The sequence below is a fragment of the Syngnathoides biaculeatus genome, chromosome 14 (assembly GCF_019802595.1).
Source record: "Syngnathoides biaculeatus isolate LvHL_M chromosome 14, ASM1980259v1, whole genome shotgun sequence".
Classification (NCBI taxonomy): Eukaryota; Metazoa; Chordata; class Actinopteri; order Syngnathiformes; family Syngnathidae; genus Syngnathoides; species Syngnathoides biaculeatus.
In genome coordinates this window covers 19,932,085-19,950,081 of record NC_084653.1, presented here as the reverse complement: position 1 = coordinate 19,950,081, position 17,997 = coordinate 19,932,085, and the positions used below count along the sequence as shown (strand labels likewise).

General features: G+C 43.0%; 2 protein-coding genes across 3 annotated transcripts; one reads left to right on the top strand and one right to left on the bottom strand.

Moving 5' to 3' along the window:
• Positions 1-2,451: 2,451 nt before the first annotated feature.
• Positions 2,452-11,317, bottom strand: gtf2e1 (general transcription factor IIE, polypeptide 1, alpha). Its single transcript, XM_061841398.1, has 6 exons — positions 11,138-11,317; positions 10,200-10,495; positions 8,636-8,793; positions 4,997-5,192; positions 4,651-4,889; positions 2,452-3,346 (listed from the first exon to the last, which is right to left on the bottom strand). Exons 2-6 carry the CDS (start codon positions 10,490-10,492, stop codon positions 2,886-2,888), a joined length of 1,347 nt encoding a protein of 448 aa, XP_061697382.1. The 5' UTR covers positions 10,493-10,495; positions 11,138-11,317; the 3' UTR covers positions 2,452-2,885.
• Positions 11,318-11,508: 191 nt separating this feature from the next.
• Positions 11,509-17,686, top strand: rabl3 (RAB, member of RAS oncogene family-like 3). 2 transcript variants are annotated; one of them, XM_061841422.1, is made up of 9 exons: positions 11,509-11,603; positions 11,881-11,995; positions 12,350-12,441; positions 13,407-13,536; positions 13,626-13,740; positions 13,876-14,026; positions 14,149-14,220; positions 16,632-16,670; positions 16,804-17,686. In XM_061841422.1, the coding sequence occupies exons 1-9, from the start codon at positions 11,595-11,597 to the stop codon at positions 16,858-16,860; spliced, it is 780 nt and encodes a 259-aa protein (XP_061697406.1). In that variant the 5' UTR covers positions 11,509-11,594; the 3' UTR covers positions 16,861-17,686. The 2 variants fall into 2 exon arrangements, with proteins under 2 accessions (XP_061697406.1, XP_061697405.1); XM_061841421.1 differs by having other exon boundaries at positions 11,570-11,587.
• Positions 17,687-17,997: the final 311 nt, after the last annotated feature.

The following is a 17,997-nucleotide window of genomic DNA, read 5'->3' as shown; positions in this document are numbered from 1 at the left end:
CACAAATGAAGACAAACCGAAAAGGATAGAGACCACAATAATCCGTTGCACCTTTACGCAGCACGTTGTCTTTGCAGGTTTTACACCCGCAGTTGTGGTTTCCCTTGTCGAATTCAGTTCAGCCGCTTTCTAACCTCCTCACGCAACGTTCTCTCCCGCGCTTGCCTCACCAGATCAATGGCGCAGCGTGGGATTAGGATTTTAATTGCACTGTCCTGAAGGGTAGGAGCCGTTTTAATGAGGCCGAAGCCCGTTTTCCTCCTGACCTTTGAGGCACTGCCCTCCAGGTGTCCATCCTCTATCACTTAAAAGAGATATATGGGCAAGAGGGGCTTCCCTCGAGAGGTGCCCGACCTCACCAAGGTCGTCTGCAGAGCTTGACATCTGAACAGATATTTGGTTTTTGTCCAAACAATTTAAGCAAGACATACACTGCCAATCCCAGCAGTCATCAGGCAGGAGGTAGGGTACACCCTGAACTGCTTACCGGCCAATCGCAGGGAACATGGAGACAGACAACAGTCGCACTCACAATCGCGTCTATCTAGGGGCTCCAATTAATGCATGTTTTGGGGAGGTGGGAGGAAACCGGAGTACCCGGAGAAAACCCATGCAGGAACGGGGAGAACATGCAAACGCCACACAGGCCTGGCCAGGTTTTGAACCCTGGACCGACAATGAATACGAAAATAAAGATATCACAGATAACATGACTAAAAACTATTAAATACAAGTCAAACATTGCTTTGTTTTTGTGGTGCTATATAATAGAGCTGAATGATTAATCAAACACACCCACTAACGGACAAGGACTTCCTCCTCCACTCATCCAATCACATCCCTCCAACCGTTCATCCAGTCACAAAGCACTTTCATGACTTCACGCCATTTTCACGGCGCAACTGGTAAGTTAGCAAAACTTTTCTTTTAAAAAACAGCTCCTCTGTTGCAGAGATGAAAGTGGACTTTCCTGAAAATACTTGAAAATACAAATATAAGCACTGAAGGTGCGAAGTACTGCTAGGCATGCCACAATGGAAAATTTTTGGAAAAAAATGGATGGCTGTGGTGCATTCCGGCGACATCTGTGAACAAAATTCAGACAAAAAAATTGAAAGTAAAATTTCCAAGTCCTGACCCCAAAAAAAAAAAAATTAGGCAGAAGTTCCCCAAGGGCCAAGCCCAGATTTTTTTGCCCCCCCATCTCATCATCATCTCATAGCACAAAATCACATTTGTCATTAAAATATGCTTAAAATATGCCATCTTATCTGAAGACAAATGAATTAAGTAAACTATTCAGTAAAAAGACATCTAAAATTTTCCTTTTCCCCACATTATACACATTTTAGTATAGATATAGAATATACACAAAAATCTATCCTAGAATTTCTACACCGTATGAAACATATGAAAGAAGTTGATCTGTAGTAATTACTATTACTGATACACTCGACCACATTGCTCACTATCTTAGATATAGCTCTAGTAAAACTAATAGTATAATCAGTTGCCTTTAATATTTTGAGATATATATATTTAACTGACTTACCAGGTTTGTCGACCTTTCTAATGTAGTCGGACAAAAAAATCTTCGTTCAAGTCCTTTTCTTCAAGCCGTGACCACTTGAACGTGTTCCGAACACTCGCGTTTATTGCACGTATGTCAGCTTGCCCGTCTACTTGTTTGAACATTGCGCAGGGGCCATACCTGGCCGATCACGCATGAATTAGTTTACACAAAACGCTATTGAAATAGTCGACAATCAATGATTAATCTGCCTTTTGTGTGCACACGTGCAACCTTTGCGGCTTCCGTTCTCGCCGAAATTTCGAAATCTCCGCGATATGGCGAGGTCATGAGAATGCGAGAGGAGGGGGCGTTACTGTTACTAGTATTACTGACTCAACATGGCTAGGCTCGTGAAAGCAAAACAACGAACTTAAACACGTGTTCGTTCAATGTTGTCAACTAACATCCAATTTTTACACAATTTTCCGGAGGAATTTTCATGAAAATTTGAAAATCCGGAGGACTTTCATCACTGCTGTTCGTCAATGCAGAAATCACATCACCTTATGACAATGTACAAGTATTAAAAGTATTGGCTGTTTCTCTGTTGAAGATATTCAAGAATGTACCTTCCATTCATGCAGGGAATGGCACTGAAGCCCAGCAGGGCCACTTTTTTTTTAATATAGCAGTCTATTCCAGAGGAAAGGGCAGCAGAGGCATTTGTCCTCTGCACACTGCTGTTTTAAAACGCTGTTTGCCCACGTCTTTTTAGTCCGATTACATTGACATTTAAACATGCTGGGTCTGACAAAATTAAAGCGGTCGAAATGAAAGCGTACTGAGATGAGTACAGACTTGGCGGGCTCGATGCGACTCTTGTACAATTTAAAATAAACGTCTGTACTTAGTTTAAAAGATGGAAAGACTACATGGTTGTGGTGGTGGTGGGGGGGATGTTTATCATTTCAGACTGAAATGTCACAACACATTGCTCGAGCCTTTACGTTCACTACATACTAGACATGATTCACCCTTCACAGCTTTACCGCGTAGAGCCGAAATTAAAGGTGAGATTTTGGTCTTCAGTTACACAGCCGTATTCATTTAAAATATTTTTTTTTCCTGAAAAAAAAAAAAAAAGTGACCGCTGGTTTTCCCCAACTGTTGAACGAAACAGCTAAAGAGTAACATATTGGCACAAAATGCAGATAGCTAGCTTGCAAGATGAACATACTTGGGAATGAATACTATACACAGAGTGACCTCTGAGCCAACACTGACTGACTTGGGAAGCAGCATCTTGATGAGTGGATCCACAGGCGCGTCCCGAGTAAAAAGACGCAGCGCGGCAAAAGGGAAGTGTGTGTTTTCAAAAGTACATGTCTTGGAAGAGTTTTTGCCCCATTTCAATGTAGGCTTCCTTCTCCTGCGCCGACATTTGCTCTACCAACTCCGGCCTCTGGCTCACTTCCCCATAAGAGAACGGCCGGCCTCCCACCGTCACGGTCGGCTCATCTCCCACCTCCTCAAAGTCGTCGTCGTCATCCTCTTCCTCCTCTGCGACGCGGCGGGGAGCGGCGGCAGCTGCGCGAGGGGGAGGAGCGGACGGCGCCTCGTCGTCGGATTCACTGGTGTCGCTCTCCGAGTCGCTGGCGTTGGCCGAGGCAGACGCCAGCCCCCTGGCGGCGGCGATCGCTCCGCCTCCGCCGGGCGCTGGCGCGGCTCGCTTCTCGTGGATCAGCAGGGCCCGCATCACCTCCTCGTTTTCATCAGCCTGGGCAGTTCCGGGATGACTAGCTCCGTCTTGGATCCTGGTCGCATTGTCACCCCCTGAGAAACAAAAACACTTTACAGGATAACGACATTAAATAATTTAGGTAACCTTCAAGTAAAATATTCACCAAAGACCAACTTGTACATGCTGTTCTAGAAGAGTGGATATTAATAAGCAAAGCTTGCTTATTCGGAAGACATCCAAGTCTGTGATCATTTCAAATCAAGCAATTATGTTTCAAAACACATCTGGCCATGCCTGGCTACGTGCCCTCAGCTTTTGGACAATGGCAGCATAAGTTAGCTCAGTGAAGGGTACTGACAGAACGAGATAACCTGCTCTGACCCAAGATGGAATGCCATGGCAACGAAAAGAAGATTTGAAGGTCATTGCGCAAGAGTCAAACGGACAGAGTAGATTTGGGTGGTGTTTTTTTTTCTACATTCAATCGTTAGGTTTGATCAAAAGAGCTATGTTTAAGAGTAGAATGATAGGACCAATCCCAGTTGTAAAAAGAAAACTATTATAAATACCCTACAAAAATAAAAGGTTCACATTTGACTCCAGATGTCAACCAAGCACTAGTTTTACATTAAATGGCCTTTCGAAATGAAGCTCAGTTTTTTTCAACACAGTTCACAAGATACCACAAGTTGGGGCCAAAGCAATAGTTTTAAAGCAGAAAGGACTTTGACAGAAAACCGTTAATTACCGTAATTTCTGGCCGACAAGCCGCAACATTTTTCACACGCTTTCAACCCTGCGGTTCATGCGATGATACGGCTAATTTGTGACTTTTTTCTAACGGCCGCAAGGGGGCAGTCGAGAGGAAAAGGTAAGAATGAGACCGGTGAAATATATGTGCCGAGGAAGTGACTTTTACCGGCCCTGTTAGCGCTTCGCTAGCGTTAGCGCTGTGCTAGCCTGTTGCTGCTGTGTTACTGGCGTGTCTCCGTGATATTTACCAGTAAGTTTTATTTTAACAGGCCCTGTTCGCATTAGCGCTAGCGTTAGCACTATGTTTAGCGCAGCGCTAGCGTTAAACTCTTTCTGCGTACCGTCTTTCTTTGTAAATATTTCGAATTTCAATGTGGGTTTCAATGCGGGAACTTGCGGCTTTTACACAGCTACAGTGTATGCATGTACCAAATGGTATTTCCTTTACAAATGTACTCAGGAGGCTTACAACCATGTGCGCTCTGTAGCCCGGGAATTACGGTAGGTGAAAAATCTGCTAGTACGTAATTCTGTGGGAAACGAATCAGAAATACGTGGGGAACATGACACATCATTTAAATTACTGAGCAACCTCACAATGTCAAAGAAAAAGTATACGATGAGTGAGAAAAAGCCTACTTACGGTTCTTGAGCATGTCCGCCTCGCTGTAAGCGCCCTGCACCGTGCTCTGGGTCAGCCAGACGGGCCTCTCCTTCGATGCTGTAGCCTCACTTGCTTGCTTCTGTAGGTCGTCCTGCTCCTCCATATTGATGACAACATTCTGCGTGTAAAGGTCAGCGTAGGATGAGCCTTTGTTGGACCAGGCTTCCCGGTGTGCGCCACTCGCAGCATTTCCTGCTGCCGCCGCATTACGCTCCCGGCTACAGGAAAAACATGTTATTGTCTTTCTTCTGCTAAGATTTATGTAAATTGAAATCTTCAGGACAGGAGGCGGGTCCACATCATGACTAAGGTGGCAGAAACTGACCTCTGCTTGAGGGCGGGGATTTCTGTGGGCTCGGGTTCCAGCAGATCATGAGACAAATTCACATCCTCCGTCTGGCGCAGTAGCACGTAGATGGGCTCGATCTGCTCATTAAATCGCGCCACCAGTGTCTTGGCGTCCGGACACACAGATTCATCCTCTTCTACCTCCGTCTGACAGAATGTGCAACGGAAGGTACCTGTGTGAAGAGCGCCATCCAGATAAAAGTCTCTCTGTTGACTAGCGACCATGAACAACCCAACTACTACTGGATGTCCTTCGTTCTTGCTGTCCTTGTGTTAAATTCACCGGAGGGGTTACATTGCGTTGCAGTGGTATGAAGCAAATGCACTGAACTCACAAAAGTGTAAAAAGATACAAGCATGGATTGGTCATAGACGCATGCAAACATTTTCAGATAAAGATTTGTCACAAGTCAAAGGTGAATATTCCACAATCGCACCACAGAAAGCAACAGTCTTTTGGATCTGCTTTGATCTAATAGGTATGTAAGGCTAACTGTATTTTTAATTACTTTGAATCATTCACAACCCTTCAATTACTTTCTATTCTTCATTTTAGTTTTCACCTCCATCCATTTTCTTTGCCGCTTATCCTCACGAGGGTCGCGGGGAGTGCTGGAGCCTATCCCAGCTGTCAACGGGCAGGAGGCGAGTACACCCTGAAGTGGCTGCCAGCCAATCGCATGGCTCATGGAGACAAGTAACACTTGCACTCACAATCACACCTACGGGCAATTTAGAGTGTTCATGTTGCATGTATTTGGGATGTGGGAGGAAACCGGAGTGCCCGGAGAAAACCCACTCAGGCACGGGGAGAACATGCAAACTCCACACAGGTGGGTCCGGGATTAAACCGGGGTCCTCAGAACTGTGAGGCCGACGCTTTACCAGCTGATCCACCGTGCCGCCTTAGTTTTTACAATTAAAGGACTATAAGGCGCACCTAAAAGCCTTTAATTTTCTCAAAAGCAAACGGTGCGCTTTATAATCTGGTGCGGTTTATGTATGGATCATTATTGGCCCTTTAGTGCAGCGCCATCTAAACGGATGCATAATGTAACACCAGCCTCTACTCTAGCGTCTATTCTATGCGCCTTATAATGTGGTGCGCCTTATATATGAAAAAAAAAGTTTTAAACTTGGCCACTCATTGAAGGTGCGCCTTATAGAGCTGAAAATACAGTAAATAGATGGACTGTTATTTTGGATAAATGACAAGTTTAAAATACATTTCAAAAGCGTTCTGCTTTAATGACAGCGAGAGCCCCTATTTCACCCCCCCCCCCCCAAAAAAAAACGATCAGCACTGTAGTTTATTCCACTGTGCATCTTTTCCTCAGGGGGTGGGGGGGATGCTATGGACACTGCATTGTGGTGCTGAGGGGTTTTGGACCTTGTGTACACATCCTCCGCTTCCTGCAAAGGCCATCTGCTTCCCGTGCTGAGTTCACTGTCAATAATGGGAACTGTTCCAGCAACAGCACATGCCTTGTGTCTGCTATGTGTGTTATTTAAAAAAAAAAAGAGACAACACCCGCAAAAGCCCTTCCCGCCGCAATCTACAGCAGTTCACCTGAAGTCGCTTACTGCACACACTTGAACTAGACTTTAACCGTAAATGTGATGCAGTCATTGTATCATGTCATGCTTTATATCAAACAATGCACATGCTTACATTTCTATACTGTGTCTTCAATACATGAGCTTGAAAAAGACAACATTAGCGATGTATTATTGTTGGGGGGGGGGGTTCGAAGACAGCGCTGTAGAGACACCACAGATGAGGCTGGTCACGCTCGCAGTTGTCCAAGCACAATGAAAAATTCACTAGTATGAAACTGAAGCCCTTTTGCTGCTTTTAAAGCAGATGTTGAAACACTTTAAGAAAGATGAAAACTGTGCTACAAAGCCTATGTAGCCTCAACTTGATGAAAAACAAAAAGCCGAGTTTTTCATATTTTATTTCCGGATCCAAAGTGAACATAATGCTGTACCACGTGTGAAACTAGCAGTTGTTATCTTGGGGGGTCCTCCACTGGTCAAACAAAAGAATGCAAGACTGCTTTATCCCCACATTAAAAATGTGCAAAAAAAAAAATTGTTATGCATACAGTATACAGCTGAATTGTGGCCATATTACATTTCTGTCGAAGTACATGTGATTTTTATGTGGATTCCTTTGGCATGATGAGTCGACTGAAACTGTGGTATTTTGCATTTGGTTGCATTTGACTAGCCAGTCAAAGCTGTACGACAGTCGTATAGAGCTCGTACACCTACGTCAACGAAGTCACATGACTGGCCATATTGACGGGTCAAACACAGCATTGTTCAATTCTAAGTCGGTTGGAGACGACACGAAAATATGCACGACGCCCAGAGTTTTATCCGATACCGTTAAACATTGAGAAGGTGATAATAAATGAAGGTACGTGGAAAAATGAGAGACACTTGGCATAGAGGAGCCATATTTAAGGCCGAAGTCGAAGTTTTCACTGATAAGAAATTGGACTGTTAATTGGCTTCCATTTGTCTTGGACAACTGCATCTACACGTGTATTTGGTAAGTAAGTCGTCGAGATTTACACGGAAAAGTGTGAAAACGTAGAAAAGTCTGGACGCACGCAATGACTTCGTTGCTGGATCTGTTCTGAGTCAAGAATAAATCCCACATCGTGATGGAGCCACTCATATTATTTTCCAATGCAAATACCAACATTTAAATAAATGACCCCTGGTTTTACACAAAGCCGCATTCATTAACTATGATTGGAGGACGGCGAGTCAGCTCCTTTGTACACGGAAGCGTATCGCTGCCACACATAAATCTCTCTGCGACAGTTTATTTTCTTTTTTTTAATACGCAGTGTTCTCAAATGAGTCAATTTGACACTATAAATACTTCTTGGTAATTTGAGATTGAGAAGAATAATTTCTACCTGAAATGAAATGCTCTCTACACAGGCGTGCGTTTTTGGTTGGGCACCATCCATCACGTTTAATTGCCGAAACCCATTGATCTTTTCTAGTCTTTCTGGTATTCTATAGAATTATCTTTTTGAATATCTGTTTCGTCTGTTGTAACAACCAACAACACAACTAGTCTCAGGTATTGTAAATATTCTCCTCCGTTTCAATGTCCCCCACACTGTCGAGCAGCTCTTTTTGACCGGCAATATGGCGCCATTAAAAATGGTGACGTCACGTGCACGAGCTCTATAATTAATACAAAAGTTGGATCAATGCCCAACTTAGAATATGCACCGTACCTTGCTAACAAAATCAGGATACAAAGTCACACATTTTGATGACTACTATATATGGGTTGCTTAGCGCAACGTGATGATTGGCAAAGAAGAAAATGATCACAATACATCCACACCACAGCCACGAGTTGAGAGGAAAGTTAATTACACATCTGAGTAGTCATATTTTGCAGGCAGAATTATCTCATTTCAGTCTTGTTGCGGGTAGTAATGGGCAACACTTTTGAATTCACACAACAATAAAAATAAATATGTCTTCACTAATGCCGCACCACTTTAAATAATGTAGAGGAAAATTGCTGTTTTGCACAACAAACACGGTACACAGTCAGGAGGTAACAACGATCGTTTACCTGTCATGGGGTCAAACAGCTGATTGGCTTCGAGATCAGTGAAAGTGGAGAAGCAGCAGGGACACCGGAACGAGGCACGGTTGGTGGAGTCACGTTCATCTGTCTCTATACGACGTCTCATGTGATCCAGTTTGTACTTGACCACGTTTACCAGAACCCTGTCGTTTCAGATTGGAGCATTATTAACATAACAGCAAATGGCTGTTTGATGTAGTCATACTTCATTTCACAATATTGCATCGAGTACCATTGAAAAAACACACGCTCTTTTCAAAGAAGAGAACATCTCACAGCCGAGTGATGTGACCGGGGCAATTATACCCTATCGTTTCGAGCCATATTTAGATGATATGCGGATCACAACCAAACTGCACGCGTCCAAACCACCTGCCCGCCCGATCCACCTCGGGAGGATGGATTTAGCCTTCATAACTTTACAAGAGACCCGGTTCATCGTGATAATTGGATTGCACGGGTGCAATGGACAAGAGCTTTGTGGGTTCCAAATGACAGGTAGGTGTGTATACAGCTACTAAAAATAATAATAGTTTGGGGCGGACCACGTAAGCAGTCTCTCATAACGTAATAAAAGATCCCCGTACGTATGACAGGCGCGGTAAATGTGTCGATGTGCGCGTCGGACGGCGCCGGGCTTGTCGGCGAAGGCTGCTGTGTCGGCTCGCGGACGGCTGCAGCTATGAACAATGCCGCACTTAGTCGCGTGTGACAACAACGCCATAAAGTAGCCTGGTTCGGCTCCGTGATAAGCCACCTCGGCGCCGAAAATGAGCCACCCTGGTCGAGGCGCCGCGTCTGCCAGTCATGGCTTCGACGAAGGCTGCGCGTCGGGCTTGCGGACGACGGCGGCTCTAAACAACGCTGCCAACAATGATGCACTCACCCACACGCGAGGACAACGCCGTAAAGCGCCCCGGCTCGACAGCGTTGTTCATCGCGGACGGCGGCGGCTATGAACAACGCCATAAAGCGGCCTGGATCGGCACCATGATAAGCCACCTCGGCGCCGAAAATGAGCTACCCTGGTCGGCTACGACGAGCAGCGACAGCCCATCTCCGCCCCGGAAGTGGATCGGAAAAGGGAGGCAGTTAGGCCGTGATGGCATATCATCTGAATATGGCTCGAAACATTAGGGTAATATTGCCCCAGTAACTTCACTTGGTTGCGTGATGTTCTCTTCTTCGAAAATAGCTTCCGTGTCAGAAGGGGCGTGTTCATCTCCCATAGTAGGGTCCACTGCGTGGCAAATGTCCGTGGTGACATTACGGACAGGAGATGTAGCCTATACGGATGACGCGCTCTCTGCTCATATTTATTTTTTCGTATAGACATTGAAGTGAATAATGTTATATGTATTTTTCATTACAATATCTATTTTAGAATGTTTATAGGGATGACACTTGACCTTTAAGGCACAATTGTACCAGAGTCAAAGTTCTGCGTTGGTTTTACCCTTCTTGGTGGTGGTGTCACCAACCTCGTAACAGCCAAGTGAAAATAAACCAATGCAAACGAGTTAGCATGGTGCAATGAACTACGAATCACCTGTAATTGATAAAATAGTAGTTATGCCGAGTCGTCTTGCCGTCAGGGGCCGTCTCCACTCTCATACGACACTTGACAAACTTGTCGGCTTTCAGCGTGTTGAGTACGGAGCGCAGTTGTTTCCGGTCAAACTTGAGCAGCTCCAGCATGTCCTCCTCGCGGACGCACGGGTTGCGGATGAGCACATCCAGGGCCAGGGCGTGCTCCACCCCGTAGAAACCCCGCACCACCATCTTGGCAAGACGCTTTAGTGCTGCGGGTACCTCGGTCAGGAGTTCTGGTTCTATCATCATGTGCTGTGGAGGGAGGCGGTCCCACATTACAGAGATTTACTTTATAGATCAGCTTCGGAAACTTTCGGAAATTTTCTGCTCCAGACGACTGAAACACTGTTCAGCAAATAATGAAACTGATTTCATTCATCTCAATACCATTGTTGCATAAATAAGTATTTCTTTGTGTTTATTGTATTTACTATTTTCTTTTACTTTTGCTTGATTTTACTAGCCTGTCTGCAAATAGGTCAACATTGCAAAGGAGAATTGGCTCTCAACAAAAAAAAAGATTAAATAAATAAAATGATTAGGGAAAATTAAGACAAGCCTCATCCATATCCTGCAAGATATCCTTATCACAGCATTCATCTAAGTCAGGAACAATCATACATAAAATTTCCAGAACAACATAAATGCAATTGCAATAAGCTTAAAATATATTCAACAGTTCGAAACTTTTTATTTTACCTTGTATTTATTTTAAATTTATTTATTTTTACAAAACCAAGTAACATTGCTTGCGTTTTAGATTGTAGACACCCAAGTTAGGTATCTTATTATATCCAGACGGGGAGGGAAATTACGTAAACGATGTTAAAATACAGCAGCTATGATAATGAGGTAAAACTGCTAATTTAGTTCTTTCTCATGAGTTCAACTTACCTGTTTCTCCTTGAAACTCCGAAGAGATACAAAATCTTTCCTCCGTCAGAGAAAAGACAACATTCTTGGACTTAAACACGAAAATCATTGAGTTTTAGGCTTGTCACCAGCTAAATTTGCTAGCATGCTCCCTGGCTAAATTTGAGCAGCGACTCCGGAAAGAAAACGCCAACCGGAACAAAACGGTTTTTTTTTTCTTTTTCTCGAACCCCAATTGGCAGACACGGACGTTCAGCCAATAAAAAGCCACAATGTTGAAACGACAGCTCAAAAATGACCAATGGCATTTAAATATGGGCGGGGCCTACATGTTTTCTTCTGGCACGCACCAGTCAGATTTTGCATGGACATAGATATGAAAGGGTACGTGGGGCAGAACAATGTAGATAATAGGCCTTTAGTCGTGCCTATATAGTAGCCACCTTGGTAGGGTTGATGATCCAGAAGAAGGAAATATATGGACACTGTAATTAAGTCATAACTTGCTAATTCCTCAAGTGATTTTTATATTAGTTACGGTTTTGTCGATTTAAAAGCGTATGACATTGATAAACAACATTAAAAGAATTTATATTTCTTGAAAAAAATTACTTGACTTCACAGTTCCATATCATGATTGTAAGACGTTTTAACCAGCCTTATATAGCACAATGTCCCAGTATTGTCAGTATATTGCTGTTGTTTTGTTTTCTTATCGCGCACATAAATGAAATACGTTAACGATTTTGACCTCCCTATTCTAGCTCTCCACCGGAACGGAGTTCAAAATGGGCGTGTCGTATCGCCCACAAAATATCAGCGAGCGTCAGATCATGGCTTCTCTTGATCGAGTAAAGGTGTTAGTTTTAGGCGATTCCGGTAAGTAAGTCTATTTTGAATACCATTAGTCTTCATGACTGTGTATGAATGCATATTATATTTCCTTGCTCCAAAGTCCTGTGTGCTGCAGTAACTTGGAAACATGCCCTGCTTCAGCCTGTCTGTATGTTTACATGCAAGGCAAAAGCGACGGTGACGTTTTAATGTGGAAGATTGCAACGTTCCAAACCTCGTTTTTTAATTTCCTTGCTATAGTTAATATGAATGCATTCTTTGCATACGTTGGAGCCACTTTCATAATTGTATTAGCTAGAACTCGTTGTCCACATGTTCTTTTTATGTAGTAAATAAGGAGTTGTACATTGTATTCTTATCTACTCTGCTTGCTCACAGGTGTAGGAAAGTCCTCCCTTGTACATCTTTTGTGCCAGAACCAGGTTTTAGGAAATCCATCATGGACTGTCGGCTGCTCAGTCGACGTACGGGTAAGATGATATTTCATTGGGATTCAAAGATCATGTGTCATCCTTATAAAACATTCCAAAATAGATATTGTAATGAAAAATACATGTAACATTCACTTCAATGTCTATGCGAAAAAATAAATATGCGCAAAGTTGCCGAAGTCTCATTCGACATTCAATATTACCCTATCGTTTCGAGCCATATTTAGATGATATGAGGATCACGGCAAAACCACGTGCGGCCGAACCACCTCCCCATCCTATCCACCTCCGCACGGCTGTGATAAAAACAACACCGCCCGCGAGCGAGGGCGACGCTGCAGCCAAACCGCCTCCCCGTCTGATCCAGCTCCGCGGCCGAGATGAGCCACCCCGGCGGCGCCGTGTCCGCCGATCACGGCTTCAGCCAGGGTGGCACATCAACAAATTTAGCAGCCCTGATTTACGGATTACGCCCTCCCCCCAAACTGTTATTTTTTTTACTAGCTGTATAAACACCTACCTGTTATTTGGAACCCACAAAGGTCTCGTCCATTGCACCTGTGCAACCCATTTTTCATGACGAAGTGAGTCTTTTGGGTAAGTATGAAGAGCTAATCCATCCTCCCGAGTGTTCGAACAATACAACGAGCCGGCATTTAGGCTAACACGAAGGAACAACGAGCTACCTTCCCGCAGGTATATCTGGTATAAACATACGAGACCGCTTGAGCGCGCTACTGCCTCCAATGTCACTTCCTGGTTCTTGTCGAAAACAAATCCCTCGAGAGGAGAGTTACGAAAAGCCATATACATCAAACTCATGTGTTGTGCTGCAAAAAAAAAACTGATGGGTCCATGTCGGCTGCCGTTTTTTTCATTAATAATATACTAAAAATCATGCATTTCATGACAGTGGACCTTTAAGCTAATAATGCTGTTGGATTTTGTTAAGTGCCCAAAGAGTATTTCATGTTGTGAACAATTAAATGAATTGTGCACTACAGGTCCAAGACTATAAAGAGGGAACCCCAGAGGAGAAAACGTACTACATTGAACTATGGGACGTCGGGGGCTCGGTCGGCAGTGCCAGCAGTATCAAAAGCACCAGAGCAGTTTTTTACAATTCAGTCAATGGTAGGGTTGTGTCCGTGCGCTGACAATATTTATACACCGTACCGTTATGACTTGTCCTTGTTAGTTAACACCTCCCTTTTAAATTTCAGGAATTATTTTGGTGCACGATCTGACAAACAAAAAATCCTCTCAGAATCTCTATCGCTGGTCACTGGAAGCTTTAAACAAGGATTCATCACCGACCGGTGTCATCGTCTCCAATGGGTACGCATTTTTTTTTTCCCACAATTCCAATTGTCGTGATAAATGATGTAGTTTCACTTCATGTCATTTTCATGTAACTTTATGTAATTTACCTATAAAAGGCATATTGTGTTTAAATATTTTTTTCCCCCGCAGCGATTATGACCGCGAGCAGTTTGCCGAAAACCCGGTGCCGCTGCTGCTCATCGGCACCAAGTTCGATCAGATTCCCGAGAACAAACGCGGCGAGGTTCTCACGCGGACGGCCTTCTTGTCCGAAGACTTCAACGCGGAGGAGATCAATCTTGTACGTCAATGTCGATTTGTTCCATTGACGGATAATGCAACCCCGTCCGTGTCTTAATCGACAAATCAGATGCGGCATCTCTTAAGTTAAATTGAAATCTCAAATTTGCTTTGTCTCTCCAGGACTGCACCAATCTGAGATATTTGGCCGCAGGCACGTCCAATGCAGTGAAGCTCAGCAGATTCTTTGACAAGGTGAGATGAACGGAGTGAAACGTGCAGGATTTATTAACGTGGATTAAAAAACAATCTACTATTCCACCTCCCGCCCTCCGTCATCAAAATTAGAGCTGTAGTCGAAAGAAGGAAGGAAGGAAAGTGACATCACTATCGGCAACTTTTATTACATGCTCCGTGTAATCATCTAATTTCCTTTACTGCAGTTTTGTCTAAACCATACTTTTATATGAAAAGGTTTTTGTTGTTGTTTTTTTTATTTATTTATTTTAAATATGACTCCTCGTTTTGTTTTTTTTTAACACAGTGTAATGTTCAAAGTCAAGCCCATAGAAGTGAGTGGGATTCAAAGTTTTAATAGTTTTTGACTTTTCTTTAGTTTTAATTTGTATTTTATTTTCAACTTCAGTTAGTTTTAAGAGTGTGTTTGTTTTTATGTTACTTTTTTAATGCCCTGGGTTAGTTTTATTTATTTTTTTTTTTGTAATATGGGATATGGTTTCAGGTAGGAGATTCAAAATGTTTACAAACATCCATCCATCCGTTCATCCATTTTATTGGCCGCTTATCCTCACAAGGGTCGCGGGGAGTGCCGGAGGCTGTCCCAGCTGTCATCGGGCAGGAGGCAGGGTACACCTTCAACTGGTTGCCAGCCAATCACAGGGCACATTGATACAGACAACAGTCGCACTCACAATTACACTCATGGACAATTTAGAGGGTCTAATTAATGTTGCATATTTTTGGGATGTGGGAGGAAAACAGAGTGCCCGGAGAAAACCCACGGAGGCACAGGTAGAACATGCAAACTCCACACAGGCGGGGGCAGGATCAAACCCAGGTCCTCAGAACTACGAGGCCAACAGTTTACCAGCCGATTCAGCGTGCCTAGTTTTAACTTGGATTTTATTTTCAACTTTAGTTAGTTTTGGTTGGTTTTTAGAGCGTGTTTGTTTTTATGTTTCTCTTTTCATTTGATGCCCTTGGCTAGTTGTTTGTTTGTTTTTGGTTTTTTTAGTAACATGGGATATAGTTTCAGGTAGTAGTAATTAAAAAAAAATTAAAAAAAAAACTTTTGAGGCATATATTTCCAGAAAAGCTTAGACACCAAATTGCACCACTTTTAGCTATGTCTGCTGTCCTTGTATATGTGATCATTCTAAAGTCTTTGCTTGTTTAAATGCATATTTTTCCAGGCCAGTTAAACACTCCTGGAAAATTGCAACCCACAAGAAAACACCACAAGGGGGGGGAAATTCCCTACACAGTACAAACGCCAGTCTTTGACATGTTAGCATTACACAATAGAAAACAATTTCATGTCGGAAACATCCCCCACCCCACCTCCCGCAATAGCACCCTGTGCACAAGTCAGAAACCGACACTGCATTTGCGATGTAATAAGAAAGAAAAGAAAATGAGTATTTGAACCCCCTGCTATAGTGCAAGTTCTCCCACTTAGAAATCATGGAGGGGTCTGAAATTTTAATCGTAGGTGCATGTCCACCGTGAGAGAGATCATCTCAAAAGAAAATACAAAAATCACAATGTATGAATAACGATTTATTTGTGTGATACAGCTGCAAATAAGTATTTAAACACCTGAGAAAAACAATGTTAATATTTGATAGAGTAGCTTTTGTTTGCAATGACAGAGGTCAAATGTTTCCTGTAGTTGTTCACCAGGTTTGTGATTTTGGCCCACTCCTCCACACAGATCTTCACTAGATCAGACAGGTTTCTGGGCTGTCGCTGAGAAACACGGAGTTTCAGCTCCCTCCAAAGATTTTCTATTGGGTTTAGGTCTGGAGACTAGCTAGGCCACACCAGAACCTTGATATGCTTCTTACGGAGCCACTCCTTGGTTTTCCTGGCTGTGTGCTTCGGATCATTGTCATGTTGAAAGACCCAGCCACAAACGCATCTTCAATGCTCTGACTGAGGGAAAGAGGTTGTTCCCCAAAATCTCACGAGACACGGCCGCGGTCATCCTCTCCTTAATACACTGCAGTCATCCTGTCCCATGTGGAGAGAAACACCACCAAAGCATGATGCTACCACCCTCATGCTTCACAGTAGGGATGGTGTTCTTGGGATGGAACTCGTCATTTGTCTTCCTCCCAACACGGTTAGTGGAATTATGACCAAAATGTTCCATTTTAGTCTACTCAGACCACAAAACTTTCAGAATTGTAGCTGATAGACAGGTGTTCAAATACTTATTTGCAGCTGTATCACACAAATAAATAATTAAAAAATATATATACATTGTGATTTGTGGATTTTTCTTTTTAGATTATGTCCTTCACAGTGGACATGCACCTACGATGTAAATTTCAGACCCCTCCATGATTTCTAAGTGGGAGAACTTGCAATAGAGCAGGGTGTTCAAATACTTATTTCCTTTACTGTATTTTATCTCCAAACAGGTGATTGAAAAACGGTACTTCACTAGAGATCCAAGTCAGGTAAGTTTTGCTTTTGGAGGGTTTATTTCTGTTTATAAAATTACCTAAATTGTACTTTTGTTATCCCAGCTTTGTCAAAATGTACTTCTTTTCAAGGCAGTAATAAAACGGATGCCATGTGTCTTATGTGCAGATGACGGGCTTCACAGACCGAAAGCGCTTCAACTTCAAGAGTTTGCACTATGACTGACAACGCGGTCTGCGGTTCAACTTTGGCAAACAGAGATGTTCTTTCCCCACACCAATCTCACCACCTTTTCACTTTCACTTACTCTCTGCATTGTCAATTCAAATTCTGTTTGTCAAAGTCGAAAGCGCACAGTGCCTTGTGATGAAGAACTGAGTAGGAAGATGAGAACAATTCTTTTTCATTCACGTCGGCAATGTTATGAATATGTCTACTGCGAGAATTAGTTAAAAATGTTCTACTGTAAATTCACGGTCAATAAACCAGATTGGCAAAGCCAAACCAGATAGATGCAATATTTTTTTTTTTTTAAAGTTGTTTTCGTTGCCTTGCTAATTAGGTTTAAAAGAAAATCTTTTTTTTAAAGACTAAAATGCGGAAACATATATGCAGAGTGCGTCAAAAAGTATAAGCACGTATGTGTGCATATATATATATCTGTGTGTGTGTGTATGTTTACAGAGTGAATCTGAAAGTATTCCTATGCTAGCCATTTTTTGTGTGTGTGTGGAAATGACAAGTGCAAAAGACTGTACATTGTTTTTTTTCTTTTGTTGTTTGTTAGCTTTTACATTTTGACGATGCCAAAAAAGACAAGTGTGATCGATGGGCTTCGAGCAACGGTGGGACCAAGTCATTGCTGTGTGAGTCACAAGTCAGTTTCAAGTCTTCGGGACTTAGCTTTCTCAACTTCGACTCGTGTGCAAAGACGAGACTTAACTGTGACTAGCAAATCGAAATGACTTCGCCGCACCGGTGGCGTCTTGCATTATTTTGCCAAATTGTAAAAGTGCCAATTTGGCTGGAGTATAAAAAATTTGGATCTTAACTGTACGTTTGGAGCTTTGTCTGTGACGCATCTTTTTCATAATGAGTGCTGGAAAGCCAATGATACACTTTTCTCCAAAACGTTTCTTTTAATCATCCATCCATCCATTTTCTTAGCCGATTATCCTCACAAGGGTCGCTGGGAGCGCTGGAGCCTATCCCAGCTGTCAACGGGCAGCAGGCGAGGTACACCCTGAACTGGTTGCCAGCCAATCGCAGGGCACATAGAGACAAACAGCCGCCCTCACAATCACACCTAGGGACAATTTAGATTGTCCAATTAATGTTGCATATTTTTGGGATGAGGGAGGA